General features: G+C 37.5%; 1 protein-coding gene across 2 annotated transcripts in view; it reads left to right on the top strand.

Moving 5' to 3' along the window:
* Nucleotides 1-21092, top strand: part of STAP1 (signal transducing adaptor family member 1) — a 47585-nt gene that overhangs the window by 2782 nt on the left and 23711 nt on the right. Inside the window, exons 3-4 of one of the 2 annotated variants that reach the window (XM_040482195.1) lie at nt 8820-8998; nt 17143-17214. In XM_040482195.1, the coding sequence (XP_040338129.1) occupies nt 8879-8998; nt 17143-17214 (192 nt within the window). In that variant the 5' untranslated portion in view covers nt 8820-8878. Of the gene's footprint in view, nt 1-8784; nt 8999-17142; nt 17215-21092 lie in introns of those variants that run through there. The other variant, XM_040482186.1, reaches the window with a different exon arrangement.

Below are 21092 nucleotides of genomic sequence, written 5' to 3'. Positions count from 1 at the left end.
CTTCTTCTTCTTCTTCTTCTTCTTCTTCTTCTTCTTCTTCTTCTTCTAAATGTTCACTTATTTTTGAAAAAGAGCATGTGAGCTTGTGAGGGGAGGTACAAAGAGACAGGGGGACAGAGGTTCCAAAGCACGCTTCACACTGACCCATGAACTGTGAAATCATGGCCTAAATCTCATGCTCAACCAACTGAGCCACCCCACCTCTGGCACTTCTGATTCATCTGTGCGAGCACAGGGGATCAGACCAATAGAGAGAGAGAGAGATAACCAAATGCAGTGTGTGAATTAGGGTCAGACTGTGATTCAAAACGAAGCCATAAAGAGCATTAAGCAATGGAAAACTAAAGTAGTAATTATTAAATGACAGGGAAATGTAAAATTTTCTTAGATATTATAATGCTACTGTGTTGATGTAAGAAAATGTCCTATTCTTTTAGGATAAGGATATACATATGAAGTATTAAGGGGTAAAACGTGATGTTTGTAAGTACTTTGAAATGGTTCAGTTAAAAAGAAAGATATAGTTACAGCAAATCTGGCAAAACACTAACAATTATTGGAACTACATGGTAGATGTGTAGGTGTTTATTAATACTGCTCTTTCAGGGATGCCTAGGTGGCTCAGTCCATTAAGTGTCCAATTTCGGCTCAGGTCATGATCTCATGGTTCATGAGTTTGAGCCCAACATCGGGCTCCATGCTGACAGTGCAGAACCTGCTTGGGATTCTCTCTCCCTCTCTCTATTACCCCTGCCCCACTTGCATTTTCTCTCTCTCTCTGTCTCTCTCTCTCACACACACACACGCACACAAACACACATACAAAATAAATAAACTTTAAAAAATAAAAATACTGCTCTTTCAGCTTCTCTGTATGTTGGAAACTTTTCATACTAAAATGATAGGGCAAAGTGGCATTAATAAAATTACTGAAGTTCTCAAAATTTTTGCAAAAAAATTATTATGCCAAAGTGTCATAGACTCTAACTCTAAAGCTCTCTTTTGGCCAGCAAAAGAGCAGGATGCAGGATGAAAAATGAGAGATGGCTAATGTCCGGGAAAAGACAAGAGACCCAAATAAGGGTCCTTGCCCCGTTTTTTTTAGGATCAGAAGGCTTACAAACATGGTGATGGATGTGCACAAAGAGACAATGAATCTGTGCACATTAACTTATGAACATGAGGGAAAGGAGGTCTTGAAGATATTCAGGGTTAGGGGTTTGGGTTAATACAAAGCAAAATCCTGATGCCGGCAGTCGGGCAGAAAGTTGTTTACAGGGGACATGAGGCACCACCTCTGTTTATCTTAGCTAGTCTAGGGGAGGAGACAGATAGGACACGTGACCTCAGGGTTAACAAGGCACCTTTTTTTTAATAATCATCTCTGCTCTGGGCTGCTTCATCTCCAGCGCAGTGGTCTATAGCCCAATTTACCTGTTTACCTAACTTGGTCCTTCCTTCCTGTGATAGCAGCTTTCTGCTATAGCACTAAATTGGGGGTGCTTCCGCCCTGCATATCTAATCTTATTTTTTTCATATACCGATGTACTGGGTGCCTTTGCGCCTCCCTATTCTTGGTTGCCTTGTTTGTTTACCCAAACTCGGGTGTTAGCATCCTATGGCTTTGTACTTCTTTATTGCCTTGTTAACCCATTGGCAAGCCCGGGGGATTCCTAAGCTTATTCCTCACACAAAAGTCAAAAGTGAAAATATTAGCAATTTACTATAGGATAATTTTGTCAGAAAAAATTACACTCCAAAAATCAATTTGTAAAAATTATAAACATTTCAATTATAACTTAATTTGCTAAAGTGAAATAAACTTATTTATATAATTTTGGAGTTTATTTTTTAATATAACATTTACATTTTTAAAATTCTTTACTGTCAAATGTTGTTCCATGTGTTAAGTACACTCACTTTAAGTAGCCTTTTCTCTACTAAATAGGCTAAGACTCTAATTGCCAAATTATAAAGTGTGTTTGCAGTATGCAGGTAGGTGGCAGCAACGTTCATGAAAACAATTTTATACAATGGGTTAAAAGTCCCCATGAGTTCTTAATTGAGTGCTACATAGAAATCTTTACAGTTACCTCTGTGCCAAGTGTTTGATTCATAGTTGCTGTTGAATTCTATTATATATATATGTATATATATATATATATATATATATATATATATATATACATTGTTTCTCTTCCCAAGAACACAACAGGGGTGACTGAGTCAGTAGGTAGAGCATGTGACTCTTGATCTCAGAGTTTTGAGTTTGAACCCCACACTGCTGGTAGAGTTTCCTTATAAAAAATTTTTTTTAATAAATAAAAAGAACACAACAAATACACTATTCTCTGGATCTCCATTCTGTAGCCTGTAGTTTACTTCTAGTCAGCATAATTCTGAAAAATTAGCTTTTGTCATTTAAAACATATTTAGGGGTGCCTCGGTGGCTCAGTCGGTTAAGCGTCAGATTTTGGCTTAGGTCACAATCTCACAGTTTATGAGTTCAAGCCCCACGACCGGCTCTGTGCTGACAGCTCAGAGCCTGGAGCCTGCTTCAGATTCTGTGTCTCCATCTCTCTCTCTGCCCCTCCCCTGTTCGCAGTCTGCCTCTCTCTCTCTCTCTCTCAAAAATAAATAAACATTTAAAAAAAATTTTTTTTAAAGAAAGAAATAGGGGCTCTTGGGTGACTCAGTCCATTAAGCGTCCGACTTTGGGTCAGGTCATGAACTCACAGCTCATGAGTTCAAGCCCCACGTCGGGCTCTCCAGCTCAGCACAAAGCCTACTTCAGGTCCTCTGTATCTTCCTCTCTCGCTGCCCTCCCCTGTGTGCTCTCTCTCTCTCTTTCTCTGTCAAAAATAAAACAAACATTAAAAAAAAAAAAAACTTTCAAAAAGTACAATTAGATTTTCAAAAGTTTAATACTTTCTGCATTATAATTTAACCTTGCAAAGACTTAAATTACTTTAGTGGTACTAGGCAAAAAATTAAATAATAAATATTAGTAGTTATTGACACAGATATATGCTCCAGATAAGTTATATGAAAAAATGTAGTTTATCAAATATCATGTACTTATCTGATTATGTAAATATACACAAATAGAGAAAAAGTGCCAAAAAGGTGATGGTACCCATCCAAACCGTGCTAATGGTGGATGGTGGACGAGCATGTAATTTTCATTTTTTTAATTTATGCCTGAAGACTTGTTTTTTCTAGAACTTATATAAGTAAGTTTTCCATTTATTAGGAAAAATTAAGAAATTATTTTAAGTATTTATAAAGCATGCTATATGAGATGTTCGTAAATTTAAGCGCCTATAGAAATTCATAAACAATAAAGTGCCCAAACTATAGCTTGTAGGCCATACCTAACAGTGGGAAAGGGTGAAAGAAGTAGGAAAATAAACTGCAAACAAAGACACAAAGCAAAAAGGTCATAATCTCACAGTTCGTGTGTTTGATTCCTAAGTCTGGTTCTAACCAGACTGGGCAGCACTGGGATTCTCTTTCCCTCTTTCTCAGCCCCTCCCCCGCATGTGCTTTATCTCTCAAAAAAAATTATTATTTTATAAATAAATAGGGGCACCTGGGTGGCTGAGTCGGTTGAGCATCCGACTTCAGCTAAGGTCATGATCTCATGGTTTGTGGCTTAGGGCCCTGCGTTGGGCTCTGTGCTGGGCTCTGCTGACAGCTCAGAATCTGGAACCTGCTTTGGTTTCTGTGTCTCCCTCTCTCTCTGCCCCTCCCCTGCTCGCTCTCTCTCTCTCTCAAAAATAAATTTAAAAACATTAAAAATAAAAATAAACATTAAAAAATAAAAAGTATTTTAAAAAAGGAAATGCTGTGCTATTGACAGAAAATCTGTCAGATATCGTAGAGTGTTCATGTTTGCAAAATGAACTAGATTACGAACACCTTCAATGTTAGCATAAATTTTCACTTCTTCCTGTAGACAGTGCAGAACTATATTGATCAGGGGTCAGTTCTATAGAATAGAACTCGTAATAGCTACTTTAGGCAAAAACGGGATCTACTAGTATGCATTATTGGTTTATAGAATTGTTGGGATGGAAGGAGAAATAACATATTCAGGGCTTTCAGGAATGATTTCTAAAGACACACTGCAGAACTGAACACCAAGAGCCAGCTGTTGTACGTATAATCAGGAAGCAAACTGAAAAGCTGAGAAGCTAATGCTGGTGCTGGAATCTCCAGAACCATACTGACACTGCACAATTAGGAAGTCACTTCTGTTACAAAAGTGCCATGTCTAGGAAGCCACAACGAATAAGAAGTCTCCATGAACAGGAAGCCTCCTTGTTGCTGCTGGCTCCAGAAACACATCATATTCATCGTGACAGGTACCAGAAAATTGACATTCCATGCTTTGACTATCACCACCCATGAAACTAGTGATCAACTTCTGAGACTTCTGATAGTATTGCCACACAAAAAATTAGAAGCCTATAGACCATGCTTCAGCCTAGGGGAACAGCAAATCAAGAATAAATTCTGTATCCATCTACCTTGCTACCCAACTCCAGCTCCAAAAAAAAGGTCTGGATATGTAGTTTTTAGCTTTTCAGCCTCTGCAGTAAAGAATGGCATACGGGAGTGCCTGGGTGGCTCAGTAGGTTGAGCATCTGACCCAGCTCAGGTCATGATTTCACGGTTCCCCAGTTCGTGGGCCTGAACCCCATGTTGGGTTTTGTGCTGATATATTCAGATTCTCTTCTGCTTCAGATTCTGTCTCCCTCTCTGTCTGCCCCTCCCCCATGCACATGCGTGCACACTTTCTCTCTTTTTCTCTCTCTCTCTTTCTCAAAAATAAATAAACATTAAAAAGTAATAATAATGGCACACTGGAAGGGGCTGGAATGGATACTGCGCACTAACCTACCTTATCCCAGAAAGCAGCAGTAGTGGGGTTTTTTGGTTTTTTTGTTTTTTGGGTTTTTTAGTGGATTTTAAATGAAGCAAAGAGGAAGAAAAATGTAGACTTAAACTTTCTTTGTATTGAGCTTGATATGGCTAAAACTAAATTCATTATTGCTCTACCACCCAAACTATCACCCTATCTGGAATTTTCAGTTTCTATTACAGCTACTATTACGCAATGATTTATCTCATTTAGAAACCTGTATCTATGTGACATACAAGAAACATTTCTCACTAATATAAATAATACCCTACACTAAAAAATAGTGAGAACATTTAACTAGAAAGACTTTTATCATCGTAAATGCAACTCTTTGTACTAAAAATCACGTCAGCAAATTAAACCACTCTGACAGAGCTACGTATATCACTTCTACAACAGTGATTCCTTGCCTTTTTTTTCTGTCCCAAAACACCTAGTAGAATTTTTTTTGAGTAATTATGACTCATTATGCCACAAAGTAAGCCAGTCATTAAAATTAAAGCTGTATTCTTCAGTTATGGATTGTAAACATAAATGTATTCAAACATCTTCAAAATTTACTACAATGAGTTGTGATTGAAATGGCAATAAACCATCAATAAACATTATGTGAAACAAAGATCAGAAATTGGGAAATACAGGAGACAGGTTGGAGGCTCTAATACAGAGTGATTGAATCATTTCTAATAAGTGGATAGTAAAGTACTTTAGAGAGCCTTAACTGTCATAAAAATGTGTATTCATTTGAATTGCATTATAACATGGATGACTCAAAAGAGCACTGAGATTTTGATTTTATATGAGTTAATCTTATACTTCATTCAAAACTGTTTAATTTGTAGCCATTTATCTAATGTATAACAAACTCCTGTTCACAGAGCTGATGATGGCTGTGTCCAGCAGTTTGACAGTAACGTGATTGTTCTACACAGCAACAAAAGAACCTGCGTCAACCAATGGTCACACATATCAGAAAAAAAGAAGCTTCTGTCACAGCAGAGGCTAAGAGCTCCCAAATTAGAACTGTATTTTCCAGTCAGAAGTTAGTCATTTAATCAATGGTTACTGCAATCTACTACCTATCAACTTCAACACAATCCCTGTATTTGAAAAACTTAGTTTCCTGTTGATACAGAATGTATACTAATAACTAATATACAGTAGGCCAAATACTGTAATAAAATATCTGTAAGATGCTGTGGAATGCAGGGTGAAAGCAATAAAATTTCTCCTTGGAGATGGGGAAGGCTTCAGGAAATCAGGAAATCTTCACAGACAAGGATATATTCAACTGAGGTCTTGAAGGGTAGGCAGGAAGTTGTCATTTTAAGAAGAACGAAGGGCACCCAAACAAGATATACAGTAGTTCGAAAGTTATGAGGAGATGCAAAAGACCGTGAGGTATCGAGCATTGGGATTAACCAAAGTTATTAGAGGAGAGAGGTTTTTTTTTAAGGAGTTTCAATTTAAGGGCCCTGTTATGAAGGATCTTGTATTCTATGCTTGAGCACATTATTGGTGCTCAATATTTAGTGTTGACTGAAAAAAAATGAAAGAGTGATCAAAAGCAATGAGAATCTGTCAAAATGTTTTAAGCTGGGGAGTGACTTGATTAGATGTCATTTTAAATGAATTAGAGAAGAAAAAGTGGGAAAAGTAGGAGACTTCTGAGGAACCTACTGTAGCTCTTGAGACGAGGGTGGAAGTTGTGATCCTAGATAAGTTAAATGGTTTGCTCAAGGGCTCAGCTGGTGAGTAGCAAAACTGGCTACTCATTATTCACCACCTAAAATTTGAGATATCTATAAGAGGATTTCCATTGTCATGATGCAGTTGGAAACTGTGAGCAGGTCTAACTGGCTAATAACGTTTCAGGATGTTTGCATCTTGTAGGGTTTTTTTGTTTGTTTGTTTTTTTAAGGAGACATCATTTGAACATTGGTATATTAACAATTAATGTGACTTGCAAATCAGCAAACCAAAGCAACTTCCAGAGGCTGATAAGCTGGTTTTTCTTTAATTTTGCGTATTTTTTTCATAAGGTAGGTAAGAAAGACATAGTTAACTAGATGATTATTTCTCAGAAATATTCCTATGCTTACATTTTTCTAGAAGCATTCTTTTCTCCCTGGCCACAATGCCAGTGACTACTTTTCTCATATTCCAACCATGGCTGTTTCACAGCATCCTATCTCCCTCCCCTTCTTTCCATTTTCTGTTCTCATCTCTCCTTTCATTTCCTGCCTGTGTTACACCAGCTACCAGTTGCCAAAAAGGTGGATTAGGTCACTTATCAAATCAGGAGGTTTTCCCTTGTCATTCATTTTCCAATTATACTGAAACTGAAAAGTAGTGTGGTTTTACCTCAAAAAAAAAAAAAAAAAAAAAGCAGGACTTGTATTTTATCACTGGAAGGTTTGAGTAATAATAGGAAGGAGGTCTCGACTTAATATAAAAGCAGAGGAGAGACGCCTGGGTAGCTCAGTAGGTTAAGCATCCAACTCTTGATTTTGGCTCAGAGAATCCTGCTTGGGATTCTCTCTCTCTCTCCCTCTCTCTCTGCTCCTCCCCTGCTCATGCTATCTCTCTCTCACTCTCTCTCTCTCTCTCTCTCTCTCTCTCTCTCTCAAAATAAAAAAAATAAATAAATAAACGTAAAAAGATATATATAAGCAAGGGAGTGATTTTGAATCTTCAACTCCCAATATCTGTCTCAAACTGTTTTTATTTTGGATGATTAATTAAACACTTTCCTCTGGTTAACTGATAATTAGTCTATATTGCTGTACCTCACTTTGTAGACAATTTGGCTGCACATATCTACAGCTGCAGATCCAATGGAACCCATACTGGTGGGGAAAACCATGTGATGTCTCCTTTAGGAAAGGAGGATCAGACTCGAGAGTCCTACCTTATTTTGATTTCTAAGAATCAGCTGGTCTCACTGGGGAGAATGCTCAGGCCTTGGCTATACTAAATCCATAGTAATTCTGAAATACAGAGGATGAAATAAGAAATGGTGGAACTTCTCAGGATCCCTGCAAAACATACCATGATTCCTTCCAGTGTTTCCTTCCCCCATCATTCCTTGCACAGTGCTCGGCCAAATCCAGTCTCTAAAGGACCGTTTCCCACGTACAACTACTGAATGCATTTGGGCCCCAAAGTAGCTTTCTAAATCTTACTAGATAACCGTAGAGACCCCATCTATGCATCTTCGCATCAGTGATCCACAGCTCAGAAAACATAAAAGAACAAGTTAAAAGTTTGAAGTATTACAGCTTTCTCTGCCAGACATATTTTGCCAACTGGTAACCCATGAACTCAAAATTCTTACTGACAGAAAAGTAAAAAAACCCCATGTTGCCATGTGGTTTATATTTAGTGGATCATCAAAATAGGCATGGGATAAGGAACTCCAATCTTTAAAAAAATGTAAGCAAAGCTCAGTCTTAAAAGATTTACAACAGAAATAGTACTAATAAAATTATCCTATAAAGTAATTTTTAATGGAGTCAAGTTAATTCAAGTCATATATTGTGGGGGTAAAGATGGAAAGCAATAAATAAAAGAAGGTGGAAGAAAACAAATGTGACCTTGATGACTCCTCCAAAGTTTATAACCTCCACATCGGTTCTTTTCATCCCCTGGTGATATTAATCTTCTACTTATTTTGCTACTGTAATCCTCAGTAATTCTAAATTTGCATAGAGATCGCCCTTTCAAAGTTGGTCTATGCCTGTTCTTTCTCACCCCACAAAAAGTAAAGGAAAAAAGTGTGTGTGTGTGTGTGTGTGTGTGTGTGTGTGTGTGTGTATGTGTGTACTGTTGGTGGTTAAATATCGAGTTGGGACTTCCTCTTTGAACAGTTGCTTTTTCCTCTCACACAAAGGAGATCTCATTTTGTTTGAGACTGGATATAGTTGAAATCAAACCACACACCAAGAGGGTATGATGGATAAGAAGCCCCCAAAACCAGCTCCTCGCAGGATCTTCCAAGAAAGGTTAAAGATTACTGCTCTACCTTTGTACTTTGAAGGTTTTTTGTTAGTCAAGAGGTCAGAATGCCAGGTAAGTCCATAGATGATAACGTTGCAACTAGCAGCTTCTGCCTTAATATAAAATTTGTTTCATGGTGATGTGATGTGACAAGTGCCACCTTGTTTTTGTTGTGATTAAGCCCTCTTCCCTGAGCTCAGAAATATGATGCCAATTTTGCATAATTATAAAGACAATGTGTGGCTTAAGCACATTCAGGTATATATGTATGTATTATATATAATAATATAACATTCTAATGTTAAGTCACCAATGTAAAAAAAATTGAATAAGCTACATTTCCAAAGAATTTAGGTAAACATAACAGAAGATTTCAGCTTGGAAGATAAAATGTTTGATATTTTTTTCTATTTACTAGTATGCTTCCACAATGACTTGTATCACTTAATACAAAATATTATGATTGAAATGAAAACTTTTGCTCTTCCTCTTAGTTGTTTGAAGTTTACAAATAATGGTAAAATTATTTTTTAATAGTAAACTTTTGTAAAAATAAATTATGAAAATGCTAAAATTGATATTGTTTAGCATTAAATATAGTTGTGTATTCTAAAAACATGAAGATAGTGACTTGAAAAGACAATATGTAGGTTGCAGTTATGTAATATGTACACTAAGATATATAAATACATTCATTCTAACAAAACTCAAAAAGCAGTTCATATGTTTTAAAATGTAAAAATGAAAAATTATAATTAAATAAGTTAAAATCAGTGCTTTGAAAATACCAGTTATCGGGGCGCTTGGGTGGCTCAGTGGGTTGGGCATCCGACTTCGGCTCGGGTCATGATCACGCGGTCCGTGAGTTCGGGCCCCACGTCGGGCTCTGTGCTGACCGCTTGGAGCCTGGAGCCTGTTTTGGAATCTGTGTCTCCTTCTCTCTCTGACCCTCCCCTGTTCATGCTCAGTCTCTCTCTGTCTCAAAAATGAATAAACATTTAAAAAAAAAAAAAAGAAGAAGAAAAAAAGAAAATACCAGTTATGGATAATTTGAAGTTAATGAGAGAAATAAACATGAAAGTGTCTGTTACTAATTAAAAAAGAAATCATTAAGCTGGGTCAAATTTTATGAAATTTTAAAAGTAACAAAGTAGCAAAAAGTTAAGTGTTTCAAGAAATGTCATCAGAAATGTTTAATAATGATAATAAGATATGTTTTCTTAAGATTTATTAACGGAAAAAATGTGAAAATATCTACAATAGCACATTCGAGGTTTTTGTAAAGACATGGTAGTTTATATTCTGTTAGAGGTGTTAAACATGTATTAATAAATTTGTCAGTTATATTAGAATATTTTTTGGTTCCTCCTACATGCTTTTATTTTTTGCATCTTTTTCTTTTTTTCATTTTCATTTTTTTAAGTTTATTTATTTTTGAGAGAGAGAGAGAGAGAGAGAGAGCCTACACAAGCATGTGTGAGAGAGGAGCAAAGAGAGAGCAAGAGAATACCAAGCAGACTCCACACTCTCAGTGCAGAGCCCAGTGTGGGCTCTTTCCCACCAACTGTGAGATCATGACCTGAGCCAAGCTCAAGAGTCGACCACTTAACTGACTGAGCTACTCAGGTGCCCCGCCTCTTATATGCTTTGAAAGTGAATTCTACCTTGTCACAATAGGTTAGCCACATGATTACTTTGGCAGGAAAGAGGAATTGGGAAAAAGAAATTTCTAATTTGTAATTAAAATTTTTTTAAATGTTTATTTATTTTGAGAGACACAGAGACAGAGCTTGAGTGGGGGAGGGGCGGAGGGAGAGGGAAACACAGAATCTGAAGCAGGCTCCAGGCTCAGAGCTCTCAGCACAGAGTCCGACATGGGGCTCGAATCCACCAACCGTGAGATCCTGACCTGAGCCTAAGTCGGACGCCCAACTGACTGAGCCACCCAGGCACCCCTCTAATTTGTAATTTAAATTTGATTATTCATTAAATGTTCATCGAAGTATTTATAATAACTGTTTCTGATGATGGTTAGCAGGAAGAACAAGGATTTTAGAGTCAGTAAAACATGTCTTTACCTGATGGTTTTGCCACTTAAACTGCTTGTGATCTTGTGGAATTTACTCTATCTTCTTGAGATTCAATTTTCTCAAACTATAAAATGGAAAAACTACAACTTGCCACCTAAAGTACAATGCCTGGAATACAACAGGTGCTCAACTAATTTATTCACTCAAACAATGTTTATAGTGTGTCCCCTATGCATCAAGCATCCTACCGAGTTCCAGAGAATATAAATACAACACAAAGATCCTACCTTCAAGAGGCTTAGTCTACAGTAAGGAGTGATGACTCTCTTACCTGACTGTTACTCTACCTTTTTTTAGAAAGCATACTTTGAAATGGAAAGAATAAACTATAGATATAAATATTTCTGGTGAAATTGACTTGTTTCCACTCGAATTCATAACAACATCTTTCACTTGTATGTCAAGGAGAAGAGAGCAAGAGGATAACAATATTGTCTAATTATAGGGTGGTTTCAAGGATTAAAGAAGATAACATATAAAATACCTGGCTTACACTAAAGGTTATATTCATTCATTTTATTATTTATTATAATCTTATTAACATACTAAAATCAGTTTTGAATCCGTAGGTACGGTTGACCCTTAAACAACATGGGTTTGAACAGTGTGGGTCCACTTACACTTGGATTTTTTGATGAATATAGTACAGTGCTATATATGTAGCTTTTTCTCCAATCGTTTTCTTAATAACATTTTTCTCTAGCTTACTTTATTGTAAGGATAGATCTATAATACAGATAGCTTACAAAATATGTGTTAATCGACTGTGTTACTGGCAAGGCTTCTGGTCAGCAGTGGGCTATTAGTAGTTAAATTTTTCTGGAGTCAAAAGTAATATGTGAATTTTTGACTGTGCAGGAGGGTCAGCACCCTAACCCCCTACATTGTTGGAGGGTCAACTGGTAATATGGCTCAAAGGAGAGCCACAGAGCTATAGCGCTAGTGAAAATAGAAGCTGTGAGAAAAATCTAAGGAAAATAATGGGATTTCTAGGCAGCAGCGAAGTGCCTGGGAACCTTTAAAAGTGAAGGAAAACCAGGGATATATGGAAGGTTATCTTTAAAAGAAAATGGGATAGAGGAAGTTGGGATACTCTGCAGAACGTTAAGTGGGGTCTTTGTTGAAGGAATTCAGAACATTTAAACTAGAGAAAATATAACTGAGGACTAACCTGGTCTGTAAGGAGATCACACATTTAGAGGTGCTTCCTAGCTATTTTTGTGACAGGGGACTTGTAAGAATTTAAGGATTTTTGCCCCTAGGAAAAGGTACCAACATGTACCATTTTAAATGCAATTCCAGAAAGTCCATGGATCCCAGGTCAAGAATCCATTAAAAATACATAATCTTCATGAAAAAGATAATGTGGACTTACTTAAACAACAGCACGAAAATTTTGGACTGATCAGGAAGATTTATTTGATAATAAGCTCTATTAAATGCCACAACAGGATGCCAATGAAAACACAGTTTTTGCAAATGGGGAAAATTCTCATTTTTCTGGAACTGTTTGAAATTAAGATAGAGGTGTGCCTGGGTGGCTCCGTCAATTAAGCGTCAGACTTCGGCTCAGATTATGATCTCGTGGTTCATGAGCTCAAGCCCCACATGAGGCTCTGTGCTGACAACTCAGAGCCTGGAGCCTGCCTCGGATTCTGTGTCTCCCCCTCTGCCCTCCCTGCTTGTGCTCTCTCTCTCTCTCAAAAATAAATAAACATTAAAAAAATTAATAAAAAAATCGGAGATAGAACTTGGGCAACATTTCATAGTTTCTTCAATCTGTGATATGCCTTAAAAACAATATGTATAATATGTCTTTTAATTAACTTGAACATAAGAATGTGGTCACCGTATCAGTGTCAAAATAACATATCTCTGACTAGTCCTCACCACTAGTTCATTTAGAATTATACTGGTATATTTATAAGAGCTTATCTGAAACTCAATCAAGACTGTGACCCACTGGTCTCTGTGTACTGAATATAAGTTTGATCTATTCTTAGGGTTGTGGCTGTGGTTGAAGTTGACAGGACCTATTGTTATTTGTAATCTTACCTTTCCTCCAGGCTGCCTTTATTCTTAGCTCACTACCTTTGTTCTTGCTTCTTCCCCCCGCCCCACCCTTAATAAACCCTCCTTAATCCTTTCCATGAATCTGTATGTTTATCAGTAAAACTCTTATTTTTCCCTGATTAATTCTACCCAGTTCATATCATTCTCTCCTGACTGAACCACCTCTGTAATTTTTCTTAGAAGCATAGATGGATGTCACCTGTATGTATAGAAGGAACTCAATAAGCTTTGGCAATGAGGGATTTTAGTTTTCCTATCATATGGCAGGATAATACCCATAGATCTAATTTGGAAGACGAAGAGAGTGGTACACTTTGATTTCAGAGTTTTCTCTTGCTTATTTTTAAATTTTTTTTTTCAACGTTTATTTATTTTTGGGACAGAGAGAGACAGAGCATGAACGGGGGAGGGGCAGAGAGAGAGGGAGACACAGAACCGGAAACAGGCTCCAGGCTCCGAGCCATCAGCCCAGAGCCCGACGCGGGGCTTGAACTCATGGACCGCAAGATTGTGACCTGGCTGAAGTCGGGCGCTTAACCAACTGCGCCACCCAGGCGCCCCTCTTGCTTACTTTTCCTCCAAGAAATCATAGAATCTGCAGTTTGAACTTGATCTTAGATGCCATACTCCAGTAAAACCACACACCCTGTCATTAAGTTCTCCAACCAATTTGCCTGCATTCTGATCTTCCCTCTCTCCCTCACTCCCGTCCTAGTTCCAAATTATAGTGTAGCTTCGACTTGATTCCTGCATGGCAGAGGCTTACCAGTAGAACGGGATGTGAAAGGCTTAAAAAGAGAGATATGATTAAAAAAATTAAAAAGAGAGATATGATTTTCTGTCTCCCAATTTTGAAACCAATTAAAAATTAAGACAGAGGAATCCCACACAGATCAATTAGGTACTTTTATCATTAATAAAATCTATCGCTATGTTGTTTAGATTTATGGCCAAAACAATGCTAACACTTTATACCAGATTTAGGTAGGCTTGAGCTACCTTGAGTCACTCACTAACTCAGTTTAAAAGCCACAAGCCTACCCCTCCTGGAGGCCCTTTACCACATGGCAGGACCAGAAAAAGAACACCTACTCTCTCCTAATACGCTGAGCACAGAGAGGATAGAAAGGGGCTAAGTTGAACATGTTGCCTCTTAATTCACTCTGGCTGTACTGTGCAGGATAGATTTGAGGACATAAGAAGGTGGCAGAGAAACCAGGTAAATGCTATCGCAATGCCAATAACACATTGGCTGATTCTTCAATCCTATGCCCCTTTGAATTGGTCTTTTCTATGTTAATTTGTTCTTAGCTCAGGAGGTATCAGCAGGTTCCTTATGTAACATTATAGCCAGCTCTCAATTAGGAGGTAGGACGGACTGGAAAGACCACAGGGTTGGACAAAGAAACTTGTCCCACATTCCAACTCTGCCCCTGAAGTAGATTGCTACAGTAATACTACCAATTTGTTCAAGCCTCACTGTATGCATTCCCCCTTTGAAATGTGACTTCTCTGGTCTTTCATGAAGAGATTGACTTTATTTTTCTACCCCTTGAAATCTGGACTAGGTCATGCTTCGGTAAATGTGACAAAGGGAGAAAATTAGAAACCTCACACATTAGGTTTGCCTTCTCTTGCTCCTGGGAATCCTTCTGCCAGCATGTGAACAAATATAGGCTTACCTGACTGGAGACAAGACCCTGTGGAGTGAGACTCTGGTTTTCTCAGTAGAGTGTTTTCCAACACCAACAACTAATTCTCTGACTCTCTGGACACCATCTGGCTGTTCAACAATTCAGCTGAATTCTGACACTACCTATCCAGATGTAGTGCAGACCCCACCGCTTAGTTAAGGGCACAGTCCCACAAGACTGCCCTCCACTTCAGTCACCAACTGAAAGTCCCAGACCTCCTATACTTCTGACCAACTCACTATAAATCAAAAGCTGCCATGATTCCCTCTGAAGACTTTATAATTTATTAGACTGGCTCACAGAACTCAGGAAGCCACGTTACTTACATTTTCTGGTAAAAGATACAAATGAACAGGCAGATCAAGAGGTCCATAGGGCAAGATCTGGAAGGGCCCCAAGCACACATGCTTCTGTCCGTACTGAGTTTGGCTGTATCAACCTCTCAACATGTGAATGTGTTCACCAGTTAGGAATTTTATCAAATCACATTGTTCAAGAATTTTTATGAAACTTAAATCTCCCAGCCCATCCTCCATTTTTCCTAGAGGTTGGTAGGTAGGGCTGAAAGTTCCAACCCAGTAATCAGTTGTCCTTTTAGCCACCAGACCTATCTTGAAGCTATCCAGGCATTCCATCCTAAGTCATCTCATTAGTATAAACTCAGGTATTACGTAAAGTGACTCATTACTAGTAACAAAAACAGTCCTACCATTCAGGAAATTTGAAGGGTTTTAGGATCTCTGTGCCAGGAAATGGGGGACAAAGACCAAAACATATTTCAGTTCTGCATTCCCAGCTAGGACCCCAGGCAAGTGTGTGAGGCCACCCCTAGACCAGCCACAGTGAAGTATATCCAAAGAACGATCATCCAGCCACAGAATAATGGGAAATAGCAAACATTTGCTATTTTAGTCCACTGAGTTTGAGGGTGGCTTGTTACACAACAAAAGCTAACTAATATAGCACTTTATCAGCCATGAAGAAAAAGGGATAAAATAGTTCTACTAAGAACATGAGAAAGATGATTGTTGTAATTCAGAATGAATTTAATCTTGAGCTTCGTGGGAACCAAGACAAATAAAAACAAGATGGGTTACAGAGTTTCCATTATTTGAGAAAAGAAGTATATCAGTTCTGAAGAGGTGAGAAACAGTTTGATGGGCTAAGAAAGGATAAATGGTATGTCAGTATTAGACACAAAATGCCATAATATATAAAAGTGTCTTCACATTTATAAGCATAAGAAAAAAATCATGTAATTCTCTTACATTAATCCTCAATATAAGTCAAGATAATCCAGCATGTCATAAACATTGAGCTTATTAAACTCTAAAGGAATGATTAACATGTCTATAAAACTGGAATTTTTAAAAACATATTTTTGGAAAGAGCTGGGTATGAAGGTAAGTATTTACACTTGGAAGGATTTTATTCTCGAAACCCCCATGTCATTCTTTTGTAATACAGCCAGTCTTCACAGAATGTAAATTCCCCTTATTTAAATAACTTTCACTTGAGTGAAATGAAACTAGGTTATTTAAATTTTTTAAACCTAAAAAGTTGTATTTCTATAAAACCCATAATAATGTGAATGTAGCAATAATGAATGAAATTCGGACTTCAATGTTTAGCTTTGATGTTAAACTATTTTTATGATTATGAACTATTCCATTGCCTTTATTTATATAAACATACACTATTTATAGGACCCACACTATAAGCCATGTACTCTAAGTGCTTTACATATGCCAATTTATTCAATCCTTTCAATTGTCCTGGAATCTAGATATTTAATGCTTGTCCTATCTTGACCCCTAAATGGCTCCTCTTACAGGTGCAGGCTTCCACTGATGCCTACATAAAAAGTCAAGTGTCTTAAATCAATGGGGAAAGTTTTGAAAAATGACCTATTTAAACACAAATCAAATTACATCCTTACCTCACACCTTATGCTAAAATAAATTTGTGAAAGATTTAATCAAGACCTAGATGTAAAGGGGAGCCCTGGTGGCTCAGTCGTTTAAGAGTCCGACTCTTGGTTTCAGCTCAGGTCACGATCTCAGGGTTTGTGAGCTCAAGTCCTATGTTGGGCTCTGTGCTAACAGTGCAGAGCCTGCTTGGAGTTTTCTCTCTCTCCCTCTCTCTCTGCTGCTCCTTGCTCTCTGAATGAATGAATGAATGAATGAACTTTAAAAAAAGGAGTTAAATGTAAAATTAAGCCATAAGTTAGGTGATTTATCTCAGGGTAAAGAAGAAACCTATATCAAACAGCAATTAAGGAAGTTACAAAGAAAAGTGGTAACAAGAAAACAGTTGAATATATACCAATGAAATAATGCTCTTACTTTCTTTCCCACAGGAGTATAAACATTACTGGACAGAGTTGAGAGGAACTACACTTTTTTTTTATTCTGACAAAAAAAGTCCAACAGTAAGTAGTTAAACACATTTGACTGGTTCAATTTTTTCCAATATAGACATGTTATATAGTTTTATTCATTTGGGGTTTTCTGTCTCTCAAGAGTAAAGATATTCTAGTAAAACCAATTCAAATAAGAACGTTGATATCTGTGGATACTATCAGATATAAGACCTATGGTAAAGTTTCCAGGGCACCTACGAAGAAGATATAAACTTGTGTCTTTAGTTTTGCATTTTTTTCTTTCTGATCCCAGTGGTAAAAACTTAGTTGAAAAGTGAAAATTTTAGCTAGGTAACAAGATACAACTTGCTTAATGCCAAGGGGTAGCCTTAATTTCCCCAGTTTTTTATCTTGCTGTATCATGCAGTTATTATCCGAAAGAAACTAGATGATCCCCAAAGCCTCATAACATAAAATATGTCACAATTTAATTTTTCTAGGGAGATGAAAACATAACCTGCTAAAGGGACTTCTAAGAGCTTAAGCATGAGAATAAAGAGATTCTGAGATTTATTTATTAGTATTAATTTCAAATAATTTATTTTTAATTTTTTTATTTTTACATTTATTTATTTTTGAGAGACAGAGCATGAACAGGGGAGGAGCAGAGAGAGAGGGAGACACAGAATCTGAAGCAGGCTCCAGGCTCTGAGCTGTCAGCAGAGCCGGATATGGGGCTCAAACCCACGAACTGTGAGATCATGACCTGAGCCCAAGTCGGACACTCAACCAACTGAGCCACCCAGGCACCCCTATCAAATACTTGATTTATATTTCAATTTTTCCAAAGATCAAAAACTGTGTATTTCATTTTTCCCACAAATAAAATGTAGCGTTTTAGTGTCAAATGTTTGCCTACCATGGAATGCTATACCTGTAGGAGATTTTATGATCTAGTAACTTGTTTAAATACAAACATTTTGTACCATGGATGCAGTAGCCCACAGTTCTTGGAACATCATTATTGCGTGCCCAGATTTAATGAAAGAGACAGAAAAAACAGCTTTTATGATGTATTCCACCTTGCAGGTATTTTAGTGCCATTAGTGGTAAATTAACCAGAAATCATTTAAAAAACAAACAAACAAAATGTGTTGAGCACTGGGTGTTACATGTAAGTGACGAATCACTAAATTCTATTCCAATATTACACTATATGTTAACTAATGAGAATTTAAATAAAAGATTGAAAAAAAATAAGAACATGCAAAAACAAACAAACAAAAACAAACTTAAAATGATGACTTTCACCAGAGTTCTGGACAGGTAAGATTCATATGGAGGTGTTTTCAAATGCCATAATAAATTTTAATAAAATGAATCCCTCTGTTGTGCCTTCCAACTTCCTACTGATGTCAGTGAGACTATGAGAGACCCTGGTCTAACCCTTGTACAGTATACATAGTGGGTGAGTGAATAGTTATTGCTCACTTGCTACCTGGCATGAGGCAGTACAGCTTAGTGAGTACAGCTTAGTGACTGCCGCCTGGTCTTCAGGCAGACTGCCTGGCTTGTTATCCTGTCTCTGCCACTGTGAACTGTGGGTCTTGGGCTAGTTACCTAACCTGTCTGTGTCAGTATATCAGACAGGGAACTGGTAGGAAACAGATGACATCTCAAATTGGGCATTTTTTTTTAAGATTTTATTTTTAAGTAATCTCTAAACCCAACGTGGGGCTCGAACTTACATATGCCCCTAACCAAGATCAGGAGTCCGTGCCCTACTGATCAAGCCAGCCAGGAGCCCCTCAGATTGGGCATTTTTGAAGAGAGCTTAATGAAGATGCTATATTCAAAGCAGTGGACAGGATATAGGAAAACTACAAAGGATAGAATAGAACTCTGAGGCTAGGAACAGTTCCCTACTTTGATGCCGAGAATTAAAAAAAAAAAAAAAAGTGGGAGAAGAGTGAACAGAAGTGTATGAAGATGACTACATTGAGAGGAGTAAGATCTTTGACTGAGGAAGCAATTGCATAAATACCTCACTCTCCTCAGGCTTCTGATCTCCTGCCAGTGTTAACTAGGGTCCAACACAATGGGAATAAAGGGACCCTTGATGTTGTCCCCACAGGTCCCTCTCCTGTGCACAGCACTGTGTGGTAAAGGGATAAAAGGAAACCCAGGGAAGCAAATAAAAGATCTTGTCCAACATCATTTCCAAATCCCTAAAATTAGGATAAAAAGAATCACCCATTACATGAGGTTATCAAAAGGATTAGACGAGATAATGAATTTAAGGACTTGAGAGATGAGCTGCCACATAGCACGCATTCAAGCATTTTACATACATTATCTCATCTAATTCGCATAACAACTCTTCTGAGTGGTATACTATTTTAATCACCACTTATAGATGAGAGTAGTCAAGTTTAGGGATTCAGAAGTTGTACAAGATCAGACAGTTAATGAAAGGGGTACCATCCAGGTCCTGCTCCTGAGCCAGCATTCTTAACCACTATGCCATGAACAGACTGTTACAATGAAATACTGCAGAATTGTCCATCTACCCATTTTGTTAAAAGAGGGTGCAGACTTTAGGAAATTTGGGGAGGGGGCAATAGTCTCAGGAGAAAGCATAGAGATAGAACAGGCGAGAAGTGGAGATAATTCAGCTTATAGTAGGGACGAATTTAAAGCTGCCTTGACATATTTGAAAGACTGTCAGGAGGTCATGTGAAAGAGTCAATGAATTCGTTTCATGTTATTACAGAGAAAGAGGACTAGGACCATTGGATGGAAATTAACTGGAGGAACGACTGTGCCTTGCTAGCAGGCAGAATGGCATAGAGGCATAAGTTCCATGTTTGAGATATTCCAACATAGACAGGATGGCTACAGGGAGGGATGCCATGGAGGAGATTCAAGCATCAGATGGCAGCTGGATTAGACAGATGACCTTTAAGGCTCTTTTCAACCCTACAATTAAAAAAAAAAAAAAAAAAAAGATAAAACTTCCTTTCTTCTAATCAATAGATCAGCACTCTATCTAATTCGGCCACTTCCTCCTCTGTTGCTTCCTCCTTTGTCTCAGCAAAGTTTACTTAGCTTAATCTAGACAATCCATCAGAAAAAGATTTGTGTGCATTTTTTTTTAATTCTGTTCTGCTTCCCTTATACCTTTCCATCCATTTTTAATTGCTCTTTGTCCATTGAAAATAAATAGGTCAACCCAAACAAATCCACAACTTCATCATTATAGAAATAGGTCTGGAAAAAAAATTTACTTACTTATTTTTCTGCCTTACTTTATTCAGAAAAATAAAATAAGGACACAAAGCAGAACCTAGTAAAATAAGTTCTATTGGGCAAAACAGAGGAAAATAAAAAAGTCAAGAATGAGGCTAATTCAGAAAAAAAAAATTATGCCATAAAAACTCTACTATACTTACTGGAGGTGGATTTGATCTTCCCACACTAGAGAACAGGTCTGACCAGTTGCATACAGAGTAGCCCATATATACCAGTTGTTCAGAAGAAATATTCTAATTGTATTGGGCTAAGAGAGGAATTTCTTAATAGGATCCTTATAATCAGTGATGTGATAAATGTTGAAGAAGAGCATTCTTGAAAAAATCATGTGTATGAATATATGTATACAAGTTTATTATAAATATTACTGATATAAAGAATGTGTAGCACAAAGTTGAAAAAATAAAATATACAATTTTTAAAAATATTTTCTTTCTTAAAAAAATTTTTTTAATGTTTATTTTTGAGAGAGAGAGACAGAGTGCAAGCAGGCATAGGGAGAGAGAGAGAGGGAGACACAGAATCTGAAGCAGGCTCCAGGCTCCAAGCTATCAGCACAGAACCCAAGGTGGGGCTCCAACTTACGGACTGTGAGATCATGACCTGAGCCGAAGTCAGACTTTTTTTTTTTTTTT

Source organism: Herpailurus yagouaroundi, unplaced genomic scaffold (genome assembly GCF_014898765.1).
Source record: "Herpailurus yagouaroundi ecotype Mexico unplaced genomic scaffold, PumYag 28, whole genome shotgun sequence".
NCBI classification, from domain to species: Eukaryota; Metazoa; Chordata; class Mammalia; order Carnivora; family Felidae; genus Herpailurus; species Herpailurus yagouaroundi.
The sequence above is the reverse complement of the archived record's forward strand: the minus strand, read 5'-3'. Positions and strand labels throughout refer to the sequence as shown.